The sequence below is a fragment of the Sparus aurata genome, chromosome 20, assembly GCF_900880675.1.
Source record: "Sparus aurata chromosome 20, fSpaAur1.1, whole genome shotgun sequence".
Taxonomy (NCBI): Eukaryota; Metazoa; Chordata; class Actinopteri; order Spariformes; family Sparidae; genus Sparus; species Sparus aurata.
The window spans coordinates 16,752,817-16,775,518 of record NC_044206.1 but is presented as its reverse complement, the minus strand read 5'-3'; the positions used below and the strand labels follow the sequence as shown (position 1 = coordinate 16,775,518).

Sequence of the window (22,702 nt, the reverse complement as noted above, 5' to 3'; positions counted from 1 at the left end):
TCTTGTGTTTGTGGCGTTGATGCCATTGTGGCTGGGTGATTGGGAGCTGTCCATCACTCGCTGGCGAACTGGCAGTTTACTTAAGAAAGTGCACGTGGGACAAAAGGAGATGGCAGGAGCGTGGCAGGCCGGCTGAATGGAGGGAGGGCAGGCAATTAGCCACCGCCTTGTCGGGGCTCTTTTACTTGTCAGGCTGGAGCCCCCCGCGCTATTGTCCGAGCTGTGTAAAGGACATTCCCAGGGCTTTGTTTTGGCTTTAAGGGCCTCAGGACTGCCTGCTGCAGGCCAGGGGAAGAGCAGGGTCCTAACAGTGACAGAGAGGCTCAACGACTACAGGAGGGAAAAAGGAGGAATAAAAAAGGAACAGCGTATTAAGAGAAAGTCTTCGAGATATATCTGTTGCCAACTACTGAAAAACCTTAATGCAGCTGGAAAACATTCATCTTTTAAATATACATTTGGTCCATTTAATCACAATGTGGTTAAACACTTGAGCTGATTTTTTTCTTCTTAATTATCTTTCACTCCAATAACCTTCATCAGGCTGAATTAAAAATAAATGAAATGTTACTGTGCTTAGGTGGGAATAATTCTTCCCATAAATATTTAATTTGTCATGGTCATTAGTCAGGTTTAGGTTGTAAGAGGTTATAAAAGGTAATTAAAGGCTGACAAGTGGAGTTAATTATAGAATGTGGAAATGTAAAATGATCCAGAGTAATTTCAGAATGTTCTTCAAAAAGAAAAAAAAAAAAAAAGTAAGGTAATGAAATATAACATTCCTTTTTTGACACAATTGTTTTGTTATTGAGCATGTAGATAAAAGCGCCCTCATATTAAATGTTTAATCTGTGAACAAATCTTTTTTCATCTAAGGAAAAATGTTCATATACTTCAATCTTTTGAAATTTTTATTGGCACATATTTAAAAAAAAGGAACAATGCTGCACATTTTAGGACAATGTTCTGCTTTTCAAAATAAAATTTAGATTAAAAAAAAAAAAAAAAACTAAAGTTTGTTGGAACCCCCCCCCCCCCCCCCAAAAAAAGAAAAGCACCTTGACTGTTTACACACTGCTGGCCAACAGATCTCTTGGATTTTTCTCGCGCACTCCTTGAAAGAAAGTCGTGACCGTGCGAGGCTCATCATTTGACTCCGGCATTCAGAGGAATAAATGGATTTGAAGGTGAAATAGTTGCGGGGAAGGAGGAGAGAAAAAAAAAATAGAAGGAGAATGGGGAGAAGAGGGCGGCGAGGAAGGGGGCTTGAGGCCTTGTTCACATGAACCTTGAATGGAGACATGGAGTCGAGGCGGGGAGTTAAGAGAAAGAATTGTTCTGAACTCTGAGGTATTGTTTGGAATGAGAGGGAGGAAAGTGTGTGTGGTGGGGGGGCAGGGGTGGAGTGCGACGAAAGGTGCCACATCCGTGTCAGAGTGAAGACTTTCTCTCCCTCCAGTCGGCTCACCCCCTCCTGGAAAAGTGGTGTGTGTGTGTGTGTGTGTGAAGAAGGTGGGGGGGGGACTGTCAGCATCACACAGATAAAGTGACTGTTGGCCACACTTTGCTGAGCCTGCCCTCCCTTTGTGGATGTTGTTGTGTCTTGTTCCTTTTCTTTTTTTTTTTTTTTGCTCGCCTTCTTCTTCTATCTCTCTCCTCTCCCTCTCCTGCTACCTCCTCTTTGTCTCCAATCTCTCGCCTTGCTCGCTTTACCTTGTAGCCAAAGCCTTTTCAAGCTGCCAGTTCGTCTCTGGGCATCCTGGAGGCACAGCAGAGCCCACACACATACACACACACACACACACACACACACACACACACACACACACACACATACTCTAAGACAAACACATACACAGACCCAACGTACAGCAGGGATTTGGGTAATAACTGATTTTTGTGTGTGTGTGTGTGTGTGTGTATGTGTATATATTCTTTATTTTTTTTCTGGAGTATTGCTTGTGGGAAGACTGCTGCCGTGCTGAAAAGCTGCTCGCAGTAATTTTTCCTTTTTCTCTGTCTGGCTCTCACTTTTTTTTTTTTTTTTTTACTTCTTGTCACCGGCATCAAAACTTTTCACTGAGAGAAAAAAAGAAGAGGGACTGCTGGCCGCTGAGAGCTGAGAGCTGAGAGCTTCTGTGGTTAGAGTGGGGGATTTTGGGGGATTTTTTTTTTTTTTAAAGGATGGATGTGGGTGGGTGGGGAGGATTGTGGTGACTGTGTGAGTGGAGAAAAAACTAGGCCTCAGACCCAGACGCCTCAAGAGATACATATGCTCTAATGTCAAAACCTGGGGGAACAATGGTCAGCCGGCCGCGGCACGGAGTGCAAAGAGAGGGGGGGATGACAAACATGAACGCACGCCACACATGCCCGGCAACACACTGAGCGGAGGAAGGAGCCAAGGCGGAGACAGACAAAGAAGAAGGAGGAAGAGAAGTGGAGGAGAGAGGCGGCCAAGAGAAGCGAGAGGGCTTCTCCCCGGCGTAGAGAGGGAAGGAGGATCTGGGGGTGGGGAAGGCCAGGTGGAAGAGGAGGAAGAGGGAGGAGGAGGAGGTGGTGAGGAGGAGACGGGGGCGGGGGTGGGACAGAGGGGGTCATGTACCCGCGGGATGGAGCTTCAGCCGGGCCGGAGGAGACGGGAGCCAAGGCAGGAGTCCTGGGCCCCGGGCTCTCTCTCCTCCAGCAGGTGGGCTGCTGGCACCTCAGTCTGAGCAGCTGGGTGAGTAACGACGCACTGCTCCCCTGCTTCTTCTTCTTCACCGTCTCTGCATCCCTTTTTCTCACCTCTGAGGGCTTTTAGCATTATTCTGACAGGTTGTTGTTGTTGTTGTTGTTGTTGTTGTTGTTGTTGTTGTTGTTGTGGTGGTGGTGGTGGTGGTGGTGGTGGTGCAGGTTCGCTGAGTGGAAGGGAAGGGAGGGGTTTGGTATTTGGGTGGAGAGAGTCATGGTCATCTCAATTGAAGTAGAAAACGTTGGTGTTTACGTGTGTGTGTGTGTGTGTACTCGTTCTAATCACACTATACATTCATGCCAAGGCAAACTTTTTGCAACCGTCACACACTTTGAATTTTTTATTTTTTTCCTAAACTGAGGCCTAAATAATAAAACGTTGCACACAGTTCATCTGGGTTAATTTAAAAAGTGCATCCACTTTCACTTTCTCTCGAGAGGAATATTATTTCCTTGACAAAATAAATGATGTGATCAAGCTCATGTCTTAACCATGAAATGTAAAATAAGATTTCAATAACCTCACAGATTAACATATCCCTTTGTCGATGTTGCCATCCAATTCAAATTCTTAATTGCCTGGCTTTCAACTGAAATTCTGAGGGGCTGATTGCATTTCAAAAGGCAGAATTCAGTCTGGCTCTTAACACCGCCGTACAATATCACCTCTCAGAGAAGCCCCCTTTAACTCAGGTACGAGAGCTCAAGAGGCTGTTTACATTGAAAAGAAAAAGCTTTAACGCACACGTGCGTCTTAAGAGGTGATTTGTCTTCACAGCACACAACAGTTCCTACCAAATACCACTTCATATTTAAGCTATTTGTGCGCAGTTTTATTTATCTGTGACATATCAGAACATGTCCTTTCTAGCGATTCTATTTGATGTGCCGACTATCAAAGATGGGAAGCGAAAATAAATGGTGACGAACGACTTGAGTGCTAGTGAAGAGAGCAGGAGGAAGGGGAGCAAAGGCTCTGGCCCACATAATATTTTTGTTCAGCGCTGTGATCAAGCAGTCGGCATGTCACTGCAGCAAAGTGAATAGATTAACTTTTAAATATACTGTGGTCTCGGGAGCCCCTTGCCCTCGGAGACGCATCTTCTCTGCAAGAGAAAACTGATCAACACCTCCATATCTGCTTTTTAAATCCTCTCTCTCTCTCACACACACACCCCTTCCTCACAATTCCCTGGTTCTTCATATTGGCGAGAGTTTTTTCTTTTTTCCTCTAATGATTAACCGAGGAATATTATTTCTGAACTGAGCAGGGTTTTCTTTTTTTTTTTAATCAGCGTGCTGTGCTGCAGGATCGCGGCTCTGATAAGCCTTGAATTTGTCCAAGCATTTCATATTCCATTGCCGTTAATCTCTGAGTATTCCCTTAGATTGTCTGCTTGAATCTGCGGATTGATTTGACTGAGTGCTACCAGGGTTAGTGTGTGTGTGTGTGTGTGTGTGTGCCAGTGTGTGTGAACATTGGTTGATATGAGGTTTGCAGGGAGATGAAGATCTCTAGCCTGGAGGGGGCACTCTATACCTCCCATAGTGGGGAGAAAAAAAACAGCAATCGTGTGTGTAAACACATTTCAACGGGACGACACTGAATGATACCAGATGATTCGTCAGATCGGTGGCAGCACAGTTTGTACTTTTTGTTTTGCGCAAATCAAACACACACGCGCGCTCTCCCTCTGACACTTTCCCCCAGCTTCCCCCAGTATTGCTGTTGTGTGTTTTCTGCGCGGTGTCACTCCATGTGCCTTGGACGCGGGCCACTTGCACGCTCTGGGAGAGGCTCAGGGCGCTCTGGCAGCTTTTTCTGCTTGCTTTGGAATTCGGAGGCCTGAGAGGACCCCAATCCATCACGGCACTGTCATTCCCCCCGTTTCTCCTCTCTCCTCTCCCTCTCTTCCCCCGGCCTCTCCTCCCCCTTGCCCCGGCCTCTCACTACAGCTCATTAGCGCCCCGCGAGCTGTTGTGACAACTCATCATATCATGACATAAAGCAGAGAGGCAGAGGCTCTAGCCCACCCCCCCTTCCCCAAACCCCGGCCACCCCCTGGGCCCGCAAGGTCGCCACCTTCACATTTAGGGCTCAAATTGGCCCTGCGAGGTGCCACCAGACGGAAATGCAAGGCCAACAGCTTTTTCCTGTCCAGCCTCAACCTCTCAGTCTCCCCTCCCTTTGTCCTGCTCCGTCCTGCTGTCACTTTCTCACCCCCTCTCTGCCTTCTCCTGTACTCCCCCCCCCCCTCCCTCCCTCCCTCTCCCCAGAGGTCTGACTTGAAGCAGCTCATTCATTTGTCCACTTGCAAAAAAAAAAAAAGGGCTCTTTTCACGCAGAACAGCGTTTTCTCACCAGCGAGCATAGGAAACACTTTACACTTGAGATGGTGTTCTGGACTTAGCGGCGATGCAGCTTGTGACGTGAGTCGCAGAGCTACATCACTGGAAGTGGTGGCGTTTGCGAGCCGTCTGTGGCCAGCAGAGAAGCGCCCACTGATCAGTGACACGAGGAAACAAAACCCAAACGCATATAAGTCCCTTTTTCCTCCAAGCATGCAGGAAATAAAGGAATAGATGAGGATGGAATAGAGTAAATAGAGCCAAGGCGATATCAACAACATGACCAGAGGCGGCAGCCACTGTTTCTGTTTGTCTGCCGCACTTAAGTGAGCTGCCTGCACTTCACAGCGCTGGCCCTCCTCAGCAGCAGGCGCCGTATGTGTCCTGGATGTGGTTAGAGTCAATGTGCTGCTCATTGATGTTTGTACAAGAGTGCGCTCTTAAATTTTTCTGCAGGGTCTTTTGAATGCAAGATCCCTTCTTCTTTATTTTTGAGGCTGGAGAATCATCGTCATGACTACAGAGCAGCGTCTCTGTTTGTCTTCTCGCTGTATTTTTGTTTGTTGTAATGACGGAGGTGGTGGGAAGGAGGATGCAAGTCAGCGGGGGTGTAGGGGCAGGAAATGTTCTTTCTTTTCCCCTGGCTTTTTGTGGAGCCGGGAGAGTAAAGCCTCCCACGTCGCCTGTGCTTTTGTTTCTCGCCGCTCTGTGCGGCTGAAGCGCCCAGCAGTCTGCCAGACGAGTCCCGGGCTCGCATTGTCCCACGGTGACCACGGGGGCAGGTGCTGGGCCTTCCTTTTCTGTGGGGACCACCGGGTGCTTGCCTTGACGTCAGCGGGAGACAAAGTGGGTGTGCGGTGATCACGTGGCGTGCGGAGGGGAGCAGGTGAGCTGATTGAAGACATCGGACCACAGGAAGTCGGCCGACTGACAGGGTGATCAACAGTTTGATCTGGTCAGGGTTAAAGTTAGGCAGTGGCAGTGAATGTCCTGAGTTTCAGCCCTAGTCGGCAGATAGAACTCAAAGGAAAAGACCTCTGAAAGGATGTGAAATGATAGAAAGTGAGGTACAATTCGCTTAGCAGTTTGTCTTTTATTGGAAAGCAGCAGAACTCGCTTCCCATCCAGCCACTTTCTGTAGGTGACCACAGAGGCCGCAGTCAGTCCAGCCCACCGCTATTTGCCTCACTCTGAGCTTTTCAGAGGGGGAAAAAAAAAAAAAAGAGCACACTCTTAGACCACAAGTGACTGTGATGTAAATCGGCTGGCTTCTAGCTCTCTCCCGGTCCCATACACACCCTCTAACACCCTCTGTCTAAATGTGGACTCAGTGGATGGGCATTTTGAACTGTCTTCTCAATGGCCGCGGCCCCTGGACAAAAGAACTCATTTAAATGGCCACTAAAGCTTTTTCAGCGCCAAGAGATGAAGAATTGACAACATTCTTTCACATCATTACCCAAGGGAGGAGCGGGGAGTCGTGAAGGAGGAGGTTAGGAGGTGAGAGATAGGGGAGGAGGGGGGGGGGAGGACGACAAGAGAAAAAAGAGAGGAGAGTAAAGACAGAGGCCGTCGTCTTCCAGTGCTCGGCTGCAGACTCATCAGCTGTCATAACCCCCCATCCCGATTGTTTTCCCTGCGTGTTTTTTCTTCTTCTTCTTCTTCTATCTGCGATGTGCAGATCAGATCAGATCAGGAGCAACGAGGAGGTTTACGTTTCTTCTTTAACGAATCCCATTCCACCTAACGCCCCCTCCACCCACCGACACAAACACACACATATACCAACCCCCCCCCCCCCCCCCTCCGCCCCTCCATCCCCTCTCTCTTCCCTCTCTCCACCATAGCCTTTTCAGCTCAGGGCTGTGAATGAGTCCCAGGAGTCTCTCTGCCTCCCTGGAGTTCTGCTGGGGTTCATTAATCTTTCATTGGGACCATGGCAATAGGGAATGCCCACCCCGCACCCCAACCACCCCCCTCCCTTCCCTTCTCCACTTTCCACTCCCCCACTACAGAATAGGGGTGTGGATGGCCGGGCTCTTACGGGCCATACAGATGGACAGCTTTAACTAGCCAGTAAAAATTTAGCATGGTGGACGGAGAGGGGGGGTTCTGAATGGACTGTTGGCGCATCGGGCCCGTTATTAACTTCGGCCCGGGCACATGATTAGTTTGCGGCATTAACTTGTCTCGCCCTGGGCCCACCGCTTTGCATTTGTTTTGCCAATGAGCATCTTATGCATGTGTGCCCCCCTTCTGCCAACATCTAGTCCCATTAATGTTTTTCAAAGTCTGCTGGAAATGTGCCACAGTGGAGCCTTTTTTTTTTTTTTTGCATGGGTTAAAGTCGCTAATGAGGGTGTGTGGCCTATGAGGGAGCAGATTGAACATACACACACACACACACACACACAGGCAGCTTGGTGTCTCACTCCTCTCCCCCCTGAACATATCATCCATGTTATGATAAGCCTGATTAGTGCTGCTTCTTTGACTGCTGAGGGCAGGATAAGGATGTGTGGGTAAAGAGGCGAGAGCAGCCTCTTCCACCAGCCCTAATCTACAGCAGAGCTCTAATCTGGTTATCTTGTGGTCGGGGGGACTTGTGCGCTAGTGTGTGCGTATTAGTGTCTGTCTCGGGCCTGGCCATGATGAGAGGGGCTGAGCTCCGGTTAACGCAAGGGGCCCACGGCAGCACACCCCTAAAGCTCCACTGTAATCTTTGGGTAATTGAAAAAAGGGGGCCTGCGCCACTTAGGAGCACAAAGAGAAGATTACATAGCTAAAACTAATTTGGCAAAAATGCAGAAATGGATTTTCGGGCCCCACCTCCTCTCTCCTAACCCTTTTATTACAATACACCCCTTCCCCTCCACAAACCGGGGGGGGCCCGGGGGAATAGATGTGGGGAAGGGGAGCGAGGGGGGAAAGAGGGGAGGCCGAGAAGAGGCTTGAGAGCGGAGCGCCGACTGGAGCTGCTAATGACTGTGGATTTACACGCGCTGCCTTGATTTCGTGGTTTACAGATGATCGATTACTTCACTGCAGCCGCGGTTTAGAAAGTGCCTCATCACACATCAGACCCAAATGTGAACTGGCAACCCCCCAAGCCTCTTAGATTGTGTTACCGAATTCCAGGGTGACACCGCAGAAGTGTTTTTAATTACAAACCACACTATTTTCGCTGTGGCTTGGCGGTTTGGCGCCTCGAGAGCACCCAGAATTTGATCGCCGCTCTCTCCGAGGGCCCTGCAGACCGAAGTTGTAATCGTGTGGCGAGCGTGTGCAATCTTCGAACCTTTAACACAAATATTAATGCCCCGGCCTTCCTGTCTTGTTTCTTCTTCTTCTTTATCCCTGCAGTCTAATAAGGTTCCAGTGGTACAGCACCCTCACCATGTGCACCCTCTCACGCCTCTGATCACCTACAGCAATGAGCACTTCACACCGGGGAACCCCCCACCTCACCTACAGACAGACGTGGATCCCAAAACAGGTACGTTTTCTTCTCTCCGCCGCATTCATGTTTGACTTTGAGATTCAAAACTGAGTTGCAGTTAGCGTCGTGCTGCTCGATTCCTGCTAGAAAACAAACAAAACAAGAAAGAACCAGCATTAGAAAACTGTACAGTGTGTCTTAAAGGGTGTCAGGTGAGAAACTTGTGAACATAAAAGTTGAGGAAAAACACAGGAGCAGCACTCCTTAGATAAGGCGCGTCACCTCTTTGCACTGATGGGTGTGTAAATGTTTTATTACCGCCACGGTTCACATAGTCAGGACTGTGTTTGTCTTGATGGCGTCTGTCTGTCTGCAGACGCGTTCTTGTAAAAACAGATTGAGATTAAAACCATTCAGATGTCACGTGCAGGCGGAGCAGACTCCACTGTTTAAACTACTGTCTTATTCAACATTGGCACCACCCATTAACTGCTTATTCAATGATCTCAGGAAGAGATTGCGATGGCCAGAGTCAGACAAAGTCATCTGAAGCGCCTCTTGTTGACAACTGCTGCCCTCGCCTGTCACTCATTGATTTAGCTCGCATGCTAATTCTTAGTGTGGTTTGGCCCCAGCAGGAAAGCGGCCCAACACGCGAGAACCTGAACCTGAACAGTGGCTTATAAACGTCTCGTTAAACACGGAGCTCGGCAAACGACCGCAGCCGCGAGTGACCGCAACTCCTGTTGGCCAAGGCTCGGAAAACAAGGCACAAGTCAACAAGTCACATCAGAGGCCGTGTTTTAGGAACGATGTCTTCCGCTGCATAAATTCTCGAGATGGACGATGTGATCCGAGCGCTCTGCAGCTACGTCTCTACAGCCTGTTGATTTAGAGCATCCGTATTTAGCAGTCGCTTCTGCCCACACATCCCTCTCTCCCACAGCCGTTTAGCATACATTTTTTGGCAATTTCATTCATTTCTGTGAACATCTTGACCCCGGCACTTAATTTTTGTTAACTGTCATTCAGCCCGTCCTTTTCAGGTTAATGCATTTCCAGGGCGGTGTATAATTTCATGCTTTTTCCGGTGGTCTCTGGTGGATTCAGTCAATGTTTTAGGTAATAATTTTCCCTTATTATGATGGTCCTTACAAGGGGGAAATAATGCGCCAGCTGCTGTTTAATGTAGTGCTTAATGGGGGCTGCTTAATTGGGCTCAGTGTTTAATTAATTAATGAGCTATATTAGGTCTTCAGCGCTGGGTGGCGTTGGGATAATAGGCTCTCCCTTTTTCTTTTTTTTTTAAAATAGAACTCGCCTTTGTTGTATTCCAAGAGAAGTTTTTCCGCTCAGACGCAAAACTGCTGGACGGCACATTGTCCATCAGATACAGAATCCCCCTCCGGAGTCGGTTCCTGGACAACCTGGATCAGCTGCGTGCTTTGGGTGTAACCACCAGCAGCCGCCAAGTTCTGATCCGTGAAGACTGATCTGGCTCTTAATTCGTCGTGTTGGCACGGGTCGGAATATCTGCAACAACAGCTGCACAGGCGAGCCAGCTGTGTGGAAGAAAAAAATGAAAGTTCCCCCCCCCTCCCAAGTTCCTGGTCTACTGAGCACGCACACACCTCCTCGCTGTGCTTTTCTACATGTGTCTAGTGTTCCCTGTTTCAAGTTTGTCATGAGAGAGAAAGTTATTTTTACACCTGGCTGTGTACGAGACCTTTTCAAGGCATCCGTTCAGGGCAGCTTGTCGATGCAGCTTCTCCGCCTGTCAGCTGCCGCGGGAAAGTAAAAGGCGACGCTGCGGACGCCGTGATTGTTCGGCGTTGGCCCTCAACGAGAGCTGTCCTCAAATTGGACAACTTTGTCACCGCTCCTCTGCGGGGGACAGCAAACAGAATCCGCTGCTGGTTTTCGTCGCAAATCTGAGGATCGGTTTGGACAAATGGAGACCAATGAGCCGATAAATGCAGAACGTTGAGCGTTGTCATAAACGTGTTAAAACACTTACGACAGCACTCCATGTGTACTTATTTAAAGGTGCAAAATGTGAAAATGGAGGAGATTTTAATGAGAATAGAAAGATCTACCTGACCTTAAAAGATAACACAGTTTCATCCGGTATTACCTTCTAGCCTCAAAACCAGGGGACCTTATTTTCCTCTGAGAACAGCCTGAACTGGAACGAACTTGTTAAATCTGTGCTGACTTTTAGCTGCACAGTCTGCACCTGTTTCTAATATCGGTTTATTCATATAGAATCCATCCAACATGTCAGGACAAATCAGCCCGACTCAACCTGTATCCCCGTATTAGCAGCTCTCTGATCACAGACAAGGCTTTTAATTATATTGTTGTGTTTTGTTAACTTCTACACTTCAGTCATTTTGTATCATTAGAGCTGAATCGGTAGACAAATGTGACAAGAATCGTGTTGGTGTTCTCTGCTCACCTCTCTCCCCTCTGCCTCTTCCAACACATTGTGCCGCCGCCGCCTCAAAGGCCTTTGATCAGGAAGTGTGATTTAGCACTGTGTACATGCGAGCAACAAGCCCTCTTCCTCCTCCTCTTCCTCCCATCTGCACTCCTGTGATGTCTGCCCCATTCAACAAAGAATGAATTCAGCACTGACAAAGATTTGGTTCTCTCTCTCTCTTTCTCCCTCTGTCTTTCTGTCATCTTCTTGTCTGTCCACCTCCTCTTTTCTCCTGTCATCCTCCTTTTCTTCCGCAGGAATTCCAAGGCCTCCACATCCTCCAGATATATCTCCTTATTACCCACTGTCACCTGGCACCGTCGGCCAGATCCCCCATCCGCTAGGATGGTTAGTACCACAGTAAGCGAACCCTTTTTTTTTATTATTCCTCTTTCTACTGTATCCTCTGATGGGTTGTGTGAAAAGGCTAGCAACGCCTACGTATTGTAGCGATTAATAAGCATGTACTGTGTATCAAAGAGAAGAACAATGAAAGCAAGATATTACCATACATGCATGTGTGCCGTGCTCTGTCTTTTCCGTACACAAAGTCAATTCTGTCTCCTCTCCCTGCGTTTGAGTCCTCTAAAAACTCCCGACTCGATCCCTTAACTTTCCGACGCACTCGCCGCCGGAGCGCAGCCGCCCAATCGCAGCCTCAACTTGCTACTTTTGTGGCGAATACTACTTTGCATGTCTCTGTATGGTCCAATTAAAGCAATGAACCATGATTGCCCGTATTTTACCCACAATTCCACACGGGGGCTCTCCCTTGGTAACTCTTGTCAACACTTGTTAATATGACAAAAGGCTACAAATTAAGCTCTGTTAATTTAATGTTTTCTCACCGCGATCTAAATACCGAGAGAGGCCCCGAGCGCAGCCATGGCGCCCTTTGATTTGCTGCACTTTATTTTGGTATAAATTTACATTCATTATTGTTTGTCTTTGAATGTGTAGACCTCAATTAGCGTGATGGCTCCATTAAAGAGACCCGCGCTTCGTCTTTAATTATCACAACAAAACACCTAGTTCCAGCTTGGGGAGGAACAGGGCCCCACTCTGTCGACACCGAGCGAAGGGTTATGAAATTTAATTAGCCATTGCTATCAAGATTTGTGGCATTCAAATTGTTCAGAGTTTTCCTCCCTTTGATCTGCGCTCTGCAATCCCCTAGATTTTTGTCCTGATCAAATGAGAATAAAGAGGCCCACGGTGGGGAGAGGAGAGAGACAGAGGGCTTTACCTTCTCCTCTTCCATCAACCCCGTTCCTTTACCTTTTTCGCCTTTCTTCTTTCTCTTCCCCCTTCCCAGGCAAGGTCAACCTGTTTATCCAATCACAACAGGGGGTTTCAGACACCCCTACCCAACTGCGCTCACTGTCAACGCATCCATGTCAAGGTGAGTTGAGCCCTAGGAGCTGAACACACACACACACACACACACATCTGCACGCATGCACACGCACACGTTCTCTCACTCGTTCTGTTCACTCGTGTGTTTGTGTTGGCTGCGAGGGTCGCGCGTGCACGCTCGCGCGCAGAGACGAGCAACTTCTCCCTTAAGGAGAGCTCGCACTCCCCCACTTTTGTGTTCAAAAGGCCAATCCTCCAGTGTGGGGGGCTCCAGCTAGCGCGCTCAAATATTAATTATATTTATCATTTTCTAATGAGGCCCCTGAAGAACATTTACCCCCGCTGCATGTCAGGCAGATCTGAAAATGAGCCAGGGCATGTCCTCGCTGCGAGTTTGAGAAGCCAGACAGATAAACAAACATGGCAACACTTTGAAGGGGGACTAGGCTGATATAAGCCGGGGCCCTGACACTTGGCTAGCGCTTTGGTCCAGCCCATTAGGGTCCAAGCTCAAGTGCTGCTGTGGACTTTAGTGCACCCGTGGGGGGTATGTGTATTCGTTTGCCATCTTGTATACATGTGCGTGTCTGTGTGTGTGTGTCTCTCTCTCATTTCGGTGTTAAACTACTTAATGTTCCCTTGAGAGACGCGTGTCCTCTATATTGGTTTCGGAAGCGTAAAGAATTAATTTGGGATGACTGAAAAGGGCCGGTGATTTGTGGTGTCTGAAGGAGCCAAAAAAGCAACAAGGCAAAAAAAAAAAAGACAAACAGCCTCCTACTCCACTCCCACCGCTCCTCCTCTTCCCTCCTCCTCCGCCCTCCCTCCATACGCCCTTGCAGCAGGGGACTTTGGGCTGGTTTAGAGTCTAGGGATGAGGCCAAGCTTTAGTTTAATTACAGCCTGATTGGAAAAGCAGCTCCTGAGGGCGGCGTGTTTAGGCCACCGTGACATTGATGGATCATGTAGATGCAGGGGAGGGAGGAGTCGCAGGGGAGGGGAGCGTGGCCCTAAGAATAATGGAAAGCCAGACCGTACAGACTGTTTCCCTCTTTTTCCCTTTTCTCGTATCAAACTTTTAACTCATTGTGGTAGAAAAAGGGTGTCTGGATTTGCTCCTCCCAGGCCTTTTCCCGACCTAGTCTCAGGTGCAAAGGGTCAGACGGCAGGGTCTGTCCAGACATAGGCATCTGGCAGCAGCGCCCATCCAACATGGGCTATAAGTGACTGCTAATTTGGTCCCTTAATGACAGCCTCTACATTGTGATCATCTTATTTCCAGTGCAGTTAATTGAATATACTGGCTGGGGTGCAGGGGGGGGACTAGCCATGGGGAAGAGCTAATGCCCTGTGATGAGGCCCCTAATTAAATTAGTATAACTGAATAGATGGAGGGCTCTGGGAGCTCTCTGGAGGATGGGAGGGTTTAACACATCCTCCCCCCAAAAAAATAAAAAATAAAAAAGAAATCCCCCAACTCCCTCCTTATGCATCCCTAAATTTTGACTTTGAAAGTGTGGAGAAAAATAATCAATTTGTTGACGAATTCTAGTCCAAAAAATAAAAAGAATCTGTCTAATTTTGTCAGCAAAATGGCAGGAGCCTTTCATACATAGCCTTCAGCCAATTGTTTTTTTTTTGTTTTTTGTTCAAAGAATGGACCAGACTGTTGTGATAGCTCAAACGATTTGTAGGGAGCAGGCCGAGTGCAGGAAAAAATCGGAGAGAAATACACGTCCTGGCCTTGTACTCTTGTCGGGGAGCCGGTTCTTTCGCGGGAGCCTTCGTTTTCGGTCCCTTGTGCTACAGCCCGTGCTGAATTAGGATGCAGGGAGTGGACGTGGTAGCTGGTAGTCCTGCGATGAGCACCTTACACCTAGGTCCTGTTAAAAAATGCATTCTTTCTGGACGGAATGGGGAAAAAAGAGCCGAGGAGAGTAGAAGACGATCTGTGGAGCAAATGAAAGACATTATTTTGATAATGGGGTTGGAGCCAGCGCAGGTCCCCCTGTATTGTGTGTGTGTGTGCGCGTGTGGATGTATGTGTGACAGGTGGGAGGATGTGAAGGCCCCTTTTGCCCCTTATGCTTAAGCCTGCCCTTTGATATGTTCCCCCCATCATCCCGCTCCCTCTCTCTTCCTTGGGAACGGGAGAGGAGCACCGGCCGGATCATTATACATTAAACAGGCACGGGGGCTACTGCTTCGCATTGGCAATTAAATGGCACTGGCTGACACTGGGCTCGCTGCGCCAGTGACCCCCCCCCTTTCACATACACACCCCAACACCGCCAGCCATTCTTACCTTTTCAGATTGAGACGTAGGAGCCCCGGGGTTGAGGCGGGTGGAGGGGTGGGGGTTCTCCGTTGCGTCTCCCTCTCTCTGTGTTGGTTAAATTGGTCCAAGGCGCCGCTTGCTGCTGATGAGCCCGGATGATGATGATGATGCCCCCGCGCTTCAAAGGGATGGCCGTCATGTTTAAACCATAACCTGGGCCATGCAGTGGCAGCAGGAGGAGAGGAGGGGAGGGGAGGGAGGCAGGGAGGGAGGGAAGGAGAGAGGAAGCGAAGGAGCGCGGAGGTGGTGAGGGGACAGGGAGGAGGAGTAGAGAAGAAGAAGAAGAAGAAGAAGAAGAAGAAGAAGAAGAGTAGAAAAAAATAGATCTTGGAACAGAGGAAATTTTAACAAGTGCACAGAGAGAGAAGGAGGGAGGGTGAACAGGGAGAGAGGAAATGGAGTGAGCGAAGAAAATGCAGCAGCCCCTAATGATGGGCGATATGCAGCCACCGCTGCCGAGCTCCCCATCAACGGATGACATGGCACAAACACCAATGTGTCAGTGATGAAGGGAGAAGAGGGGAAAGGAGAAAAAGAGGGAAAGAGTTTGAGGGGGGGAGCACACTGGCACTCCCCTGAGATGGCCTCCAACAGAAACTAGTTGTTCCTGGCGAGTTTATCCTCATCATTATATTCTGGCTCGGAGCCATGCAGCCAGACACAGCCGGATAATGAGCTGCTTTAAAAAAAAAAAAAAAGAAAGAAAAAGAAGAAGAATTATTCTTCCTTTTTTTCTCCTTCTCCTTCATCCTCCTCTCCTCTCTTAAATGCGTGTGTGTGGTCACGTGGAGCCGAGGCGCCGCGCCGTAAACACACACACACGCAGATAGACGCGTTCAAATAATCGCACGCAAATAATTAGTGTCGTACATTCCGCCGGCGCGTACAGTAGAGCGAGTGTCTTCGTAAATAAGGGGTTTCTGGCCTGGATGTGTTGAGCGGTTGGAGATGATGAAATGATGATAGAAGCGTTGAGGGATGAAGATAAAAATGTCAGCGCTGCTGACGCTGCTGAATTGGCAGAAAAGAGTCGGGGGAAGAAGCAAATAGAGACCCAATACCTGAAGTGATACCAGACCTTGATAGAGCATTTTTAATCTGGTTTGCAGTATTCCTCGATAAGAGAGAATGATTCAGTTTTTACTCCTCCAAAACCTGACATTTTCATATCAATGCAACTGCTAAAAATGCAGTTTTCTCAAACACTTGCGATGAGTTGAACTTGGACGACTGGCATTTGTCATCTTAACGGATGAAAGACATCGTTGGTGTCACTTAAAACTCACCGGGAAACCCATTTCCTCCCCAAATACAGAGTGTGAGGGGGATCTAGGATCTCGAAGTCTCAGCGCTAGTATGAGTCTGAACAGTGTCTCTGTGACCATGAGTGGAAAAGTGCACGGAGCCCTCAAGCCAACACATTTCAACTGAATCTATGACGAGAATAAAATGTTTAGTGTACAGCCTCTCAATGAGTTTATCCTTGTCCAATTGCACTCGTGTGTGACTGGCACATAATATAGCTTTTTCAAATCACCTTTTGTTTATTGATATCTTGTCATAAATGTGTATAGCTGTCCAGGCTGAATTCTGTGCTAAAATTAAACTGCTCCGATTGACCCTAAAAGCTCACTTTGAGAGAAACCTGCTCTGATTGGTCGTGAGGAACGACACAGGAATCAGCCTTGGACATTTTTGTGTGGATGTTGTTGAATGTGCATTTATGTCTTCTTCTTGTGACTAAAGACCAATTCCATTTCTGTTGAAGAAACTGAAAGACGACTTTTTACGTGTCATTGAGCGACAGAAATGGAATTCGGCCCCTTTAAGTCTTGTGTATACATGTGCTCCATCTCCTCATTTCACCCGTGTCCATTCTGACGATTTACACAGTCTTCTGTCCTCCAGGTTCCCCCCACACATGGTGCCCCCTCACCACAGTTTGCACACCACGGGCATCCCACACCCAGCCATCGTCACACCCAACGTCAAGCAGGAATCCTCCCACAGTGACATCAGCTCTCTCAACAGCTCGTGAGTAAACTTTCACTTCGCCCCGAAACTCGGTCTCAGAATCCCCGTCTTAGTCGTAAGTCGACTCTGCTGACCTCTCCGCTCTCTGGTGCTCCACAGGAAACAGTCAGACGCTAAAAAGGAGGAGGAGAAAAAGAAGCAGGTCCACATAAAGAAACCTCTGAACGCCTTCATGCTCTACATGAAGGAGATGCGGGCCAAGGTGGTGGCTGAGTGCACACTGAAGGAAAGTGCCGCCATCAACCAGATCCTGGGGCGAAGGGTAAGTCCGAACCCATCACCGGACGCACACTAACATTGGAATGGTCCAACTTCTCAATCCTGGTGCTCAGGTCTAGTTTTATGTTAAACATGGGCTATTATACACCAGGGGTTGAGAGTGAATGCCTTGTAGGATAGAAGATTGGCAGAGCTGTTGGGATTCACAGGCTTGTTAGGAGACATAGAGGTCTTCATGGTGACCTGATGGCCCAGTTTTGTAGATTCATGCCTCGCTTCCACAGAGTTCTGTGTCCGTAATTGCAGACGTACGCCCCTAGTGTTCAATGCGGGGAAATGCATGTCTTTGTGGATGAATAAAAACATTTTTGCTTGCCAGGCCTGAAGCTGGTTTTATTCATTATTTTGTTAAAAGGCTCAAAACCACTAATGTTATGCCAAGACTCTATATGTTACAACGAATGTTAGCGAGATATGCCGTGGAACTTTTTGCCTACACAGAACTATGTGGAAACCCGACGTTAAGTCCAGTTCAGAACCTGCATTACGTCTGTTTTTTCGTGTTCACGTTGAAAATCTTTCTCCGTCTTCCTTCCTGTGTCTTGTCTCTCATCTTACAGTGGCACGCCCTATCGCGGGAGGAGCAGGCCAAGTACTACGAGCTGGCCAGGAAAGAGCGACAGCTCCACATGCAGCTGTACCCGGGCTGGTCAGCACGAGACAACTATGTAAGTTTTTAAGTTTACAAGTCGTAACAGCCTGTTTCTTTCCCTCTTCCACTAGGTGACATGATCAGGATGAGTTCTTGCCTTTTTCCTTTCACCCTTTCCTTCGGATGTGTATTGATGAGACCGGACAGGTTGCCTTGACCCAATAACTGTAACAAAGTCGAATCCGCGGTGAATGTCTTTTCCGCGCTCTAGACGCTTTGTTCTGACACATAAGTGCTGCGGATTCTCTTCGGTTTCGTCCAGTTTTTCAAGCTGACCAGAGTCGTCCACGAGCAGCCGTAGAGAAAAATCTGTCCGGTGAAAGACCAGAAGCTCGTCAGGAGACGTCTAGATGTTCACAGAGCAGAGGGAAAATAAGACAAAAGATTACAGCGAAAGAAGAAAAGCGTAGAAAAAGACAGAAAACAGAGAGCAGGGAGAGTTGTGGTCTGGCCTGCAGTGGCTGTTACAAACCGGAGGGCAGAGACAGAAGAAGAAGAAGAAGAAAAAAAAAAACATGCAGAGAAAAGAATGAATGAATAAATAAGTAAACACAAAGATGAGTCCTATTCTCTGTTTCATGTTTTGGGCATTCTGCAATATAATAACTAAGGTTCCTGTCTGTGTCTATTTTTTTCTTTCTATTTTTTTGGCGGCTAACCAACAGGGGAAAAGGAAGAAGAGAAAAAGGGAAAAGCAGCAAGCAGAGAGCAATGGTAAGTGAGCTGCAATTATCTCTCATATTAGAAGAGCCCCATCATGTGTCAGGCAGATGTGACATCTTGCAAGATAAAAGTCAAGCTAGTGTTTTTTGTGTGTGTGTGTGTGTGTGCTAGTGTTATGTTTTTCTTTTGTGTGTGTGTGTGTGTGTGTGTGTGTGTTATTGTGCCTGGCTTTTTTCTCTTCTGTTTTTTTTTTTTTTTGTGGTATAGTTATGCTACCCAATGCAATATTTAAATGGTAGAGTTGCTTGTAATACCCCCCTTTTTCCCATTTTCCCCTTAGCCTCTCCCCAGCTAATAACAACTGAATATGCATGACACCCCCCCCTCCCCACACTGCTTCTCACCTCCCCTCTTGACACTCCCCTCCCCTCCCTCCCTCTCTCCCCTCCCCTCCCCACTTTGCCCCATAGCGTTCTGGTATTGTGATATGTATGTTTTTTTTTTGTTTTTTTTGAGAATGTGAACTTGAAGCATTGTGAGAGCCATTAACTTTGCTAGTGTTATGTGTGTGTGCGTGTGTGCCCCCCCCTCCTTCCCGTTTTATAATGCCTGTGCCCTGCAGATAGACTGCACTACAGTGCTATGTGTGTGCGTGCGTGCTTGTTTGCGCGTGTGCTTGCTTGGCTGCCCCCTCGCTTGCTTTCCTCGTTGCATGCTTTTTATACCAGAGGAATCACTCACATCTTTTTTTTTTTTTTTTTAATTAAGGAGGTTTGCTAATTCTATATGATTTTTTTTTTTTTTTTTTACCCCATTTTCTCCATGATTCACATTCTTCCTGACCGTTAACTGTTGAGGAGCGACTTTGTTTATCATGTGTTTTGCGCTCGTTCTGGTGACGGATCTCTTCTTGAAGGCCTTCTCTATCTGTTCTTTTTTTTCAGAACACAGAGAATATTTTCCAAACCCTTGCCTTTCACTCCCTCCGATTACAGGTGCTAATGTCATTTTGAGTATTTTAAATTACTAACTTGTTTTATTATTTTTTTCTTCTCTTTTTTATTATCATTATTGATTAATGTATATGAATGTGCAATGTTAGGCAGGTGTAAGATTAAGTTCACTTTGAAATATGCTCTTTTTTTTTTCCTTTGTTTGCTGCTTTCTTCTAAAAAAAATGTTGCTACTGTTAATTTGAGCTAGATTATGTTTCATTCACTCATGTTGTTATTCAGTTATTAAGAGCATTTTTCCATTATCGTAGTGCAGTATGCTTCAGGAACTGATGATATTAAGCTAGGTTATCTCTGAAGGTTGTGATGTCAGGGTAAACCTCCTTAATCTATATGCTTCAGTAGCTGCTGCCTGTGCCTTTCCTATAGGCCAGCATGAGTTTGGCACACTCCCCCTCTTTTAAAACTGCCTCTAATGAGACAAGACCTGGACTCAAACGGCGCAATATTCTGCCGTCACTCTTGCTCCACTTCCCGTTGCTGGATGGAGCAAAGTGACTGGCAGCTTTTCTCTCGGACAGTGCAGCCAACGTTGATGGAAAACAGTCAACCGTTTGATGCCAGGTCTAATAAGTAGATTCCCTCTTTGGGTTCCAGACCTTTTTTTTTCCTAACGCTTCCCCCCCTTGGCTAGGCCTAACTCACCACCGTGCTTTTTTTAGCACCCTGCTTACCGCTGCCTAGTTCTAGCACCTTGACCCCCTGTCTTTTTTTTCGAAAAAACCATAGTGCACTGATGCTAACATCTAAGCGGTAAAATTAATCCGATCTGCATTTGCTCAAACCCCAATAAGCACTTCCTGTCTTCTGCTTTAACTCCCAGCTAGAGTTTAGATTACGCGACTGAAAGTTTTTCCAGTTTTAATGTTATAATTTGCATGCACCTTGAGTTTCACTAATGTTTGAGACGCACTTGAGGCACACTTGAGAATGGCTTTAAGGGTATGTTGGGGGTTTTCTTACTCTTGCACAATGAGCCACTGCCAAGCTTCATAGATTCACTGTTACCTGTTTTTTCTCCTTATTTCTCTCCTCCCCCCTTTTTTTGATTTCTGTTCCTTATGGTTTTTGGTTCTATTCCTCCTCTCTGCTGGCTTCCCCCCCATTCTCCCTCCCCCCCTTCCTTGTTGCGGCATCAGACCTGAGCGCTCCTAAGAAGTGTCGAGCGCGCTTTGGGCTCGATCAACAGAATAACTGGTGTGGCCCGTGCAGGTGTGTATGGTGTGTGCTTGCACCGGCCGGGGCCAGGTGAAGGCTGGGTTATCTGTACACTGGGACTTCCTCCTTCGCTCTCCCCGCTGCTGCCTTTATTTTTTTCTCTTCCTCTTCTCTTCCCCCTCCCTCTGTCTGTCCCCGCCAGGCTATCGTGACCTCTCAGCTTCCTCCAGCCACGCCCTGCCGGTCTATCTCTAGGTCCTCCCCCCCCCTCCCTCCACACACACACAATTTTTGATTTTCTACCTCCTGTTTGGGAAGAAGGGTTGTTAACAGCACATGCAAGAGTGTTTGTGTGAATGGTGTTCGTGCGTATGTATTGATGGGGTTTCATTGCAGGATGTACAGTACAGTAAACTAAACTGGCAGGTCGGGGCTTGGAGGATCTGGAGCCTGATGGTTTGGTCACAATATGGAGGACATCCCAGTGTTTGCCAGCCTAAACCTAAGCCCTGGCTACATGTTTTTGTCTGTGCAATGACGTGTCCATTTTTTCTTTCTTTTCTGTTTTTTTTTTTTTTTGTTTTGTTTGTCTCTGTGTGTGTGTTTGTGTCTACCTCTTTGGCTAACAGATGCAAATACCCCAAAGAAGTGTCGTGCCTTGTTCGGGCTTGACCAGCTGAGTTTATGGTGCAAACCATGCAGGTATAACTGCTGTAGTGCCAATGGGAGGAAGACATCCACAATGAGCAGCTTCTTTCTCCTTGATTATGATTATTACTATATCCCTCTTAAAAAACACAGTTTCCATCCGTGTGGAAACGGATGGCAAACTCTTCTTCTCGCTCCTTCGCTTTTACCGAGGAGCTTCCTGCTGTAAAACTCCCCTCGCAGCAATTTTTTTTTTCCTCCCCCCTCATTGAACTCGGTTCAAAGCCCAATGGCAGAAAATGGATTTCTTAAGTAAGATCAACAAATATTTTATCTCAACAAACGTCTCCCGCTGCAAGATCACGGCTTCCCCCCTAGTGTCATTTGGAATAACGTTTCCCTTACAATCGGACTCATTGAAATCCATTTTCTCCCCAGGCGGTGGATAATTCCCTCCCATCTTAACTGTCATGTTTGTTCTAATTGGCGTCCTTTTTGAATAACAATGTTATGCTTACAAATTTAGCCCTGCTTTCTCTGAGGGCCTGCTCAGTGACACTCTTTTCTGTGCCCTCTTCCTCCTCCTCCTCCTCCTCCTCCTCCTTCTCCAACCTCCTTCTTCCTCCAAACTCCTCTTCAATAACCCTTACTTAGTCCCTACCTGTTGTCTTTCTGTTCTGACACAAGCAGTCTTTGAATTGGGAATATTTTCATGGTAGGTATTTGTTTCTGCTAAGTAATACCCTTCTCTGTGTCTGGCTTGCACCACACCCCCCCGCCCCCCCCACTCTTTCAGCCATCGCCATACATTGTTTCCGCTGCTACATCTTTCATTTGTTGTGGTCATCCTCATGGGTCGGCCTCGAAGATCAAAATTGAATCGCGTGACTTTTGTGTTTTTGCCGCGCTCTAAATCTGTGCAAAAGGACGCCGCAGTTCCAAATGTCCGACAAGAAGCGTAGATTCTTGTCTTAAAATCGTCCTAGGCTCAACCGCCGTCCACCCAGTCCTCTCTCCGCTCTCTTATCTCCTTCCTAGCTGACACGGACTATATCAAATATAACTCCATTTATTCCTTAAACAATAATAGCAGATCGTGTGGATTCGGGAGACTGGGAAGCGCCATAATTATAGTCTCCCTTCCGTTTTAGGAGCCGAGAGGTTAAAAGTTCTCTCTGGGCTCCGTTTCCTAAAAGATGCATCTGGTGTAATTTCCCCCGAGACGGAGAAATCAATAACATACACGGGCACATACTATGAATCGATATGTCTGTTAAAAAATGGATATTAGCTCATTTGTTGCGCTTTGACAGACAGTTATCGAGAGCAAGATGTGTACGTAGAAGCAAAATGATAGCTTTTTACGGGCGGTCGATACCCGCCCCCCCCTCCCGCACAGCCCGGTGCTGCAGTATCAGTGCAGAGTGCACTTAAAAGCCTCATCCCCGCTCTTTCACAGATTTTTCTAGTGTTCTCCGCTGTCCGGTGTTGTGTGGAAATGCATGCCTGTGTTTCACCCCAGAATGCGATCAAGGTTTCGTGAGCCCTTTTATGTGAT

At 47.4% G+C, this 22,702-nt stretch overlaps 1 protein-coding gene across 25 annotated transcripts in view; it reads left to right on the top strand.

The window, feature by feature from the left end:
* tcf7l2 (transcription factor 7 like 2) overlaps positions 1-22,702 on the top strand; it is a 93,631-nt gene that overhangs the window by 67,516 nt on the left and 3,413 nt on the right. For 3 of the 25 annotated variants that reach the window (XM_030399892.1, XM_030399902.1, XM_030399899.1), the window contains 9 exons: positions 8,446-8,578; positions 11,261-11,363; positions 12,319-12,405; positions 16,606-16,731; positions 16,831-16,993; positions 17,571-17,678; positions 18,328-18,376; positions 19,270-19,320; positions 20,478-20,550. In XM_030399892.1, the coding sequence (XP_030255752.1) occupies positions 8,446-8,578; positions 11,261-11,363; positions 12,319-12,405; positions 16,606-16,731; positions 16,831-16,993; positions 17,571-17,678; positions 18,328-18,376; positions 19,270-19,320; positions 20,478-20,550 (893 nt within the window). Of the gene's footprint in view, positions 1-2,575; positions 2,723-8,445; positions 8,579-11,260; positions 11,364-12,318; positions 12,406-16,590; positions 16,732-16,830; positions 16,994-17,570; positions 17,679-18,312; positions 18,377-19,269; positions 19,321-20,477; positions 20,551-21,125; positions 21,199-21,798; positions 21,861-22,702 lie in introns of those variants that run through there. The other 22 variants (XM_030399887.1, XM_030399901.1, XM_030399895.1 and 19 more) reach the window with 17 other exon arrangements.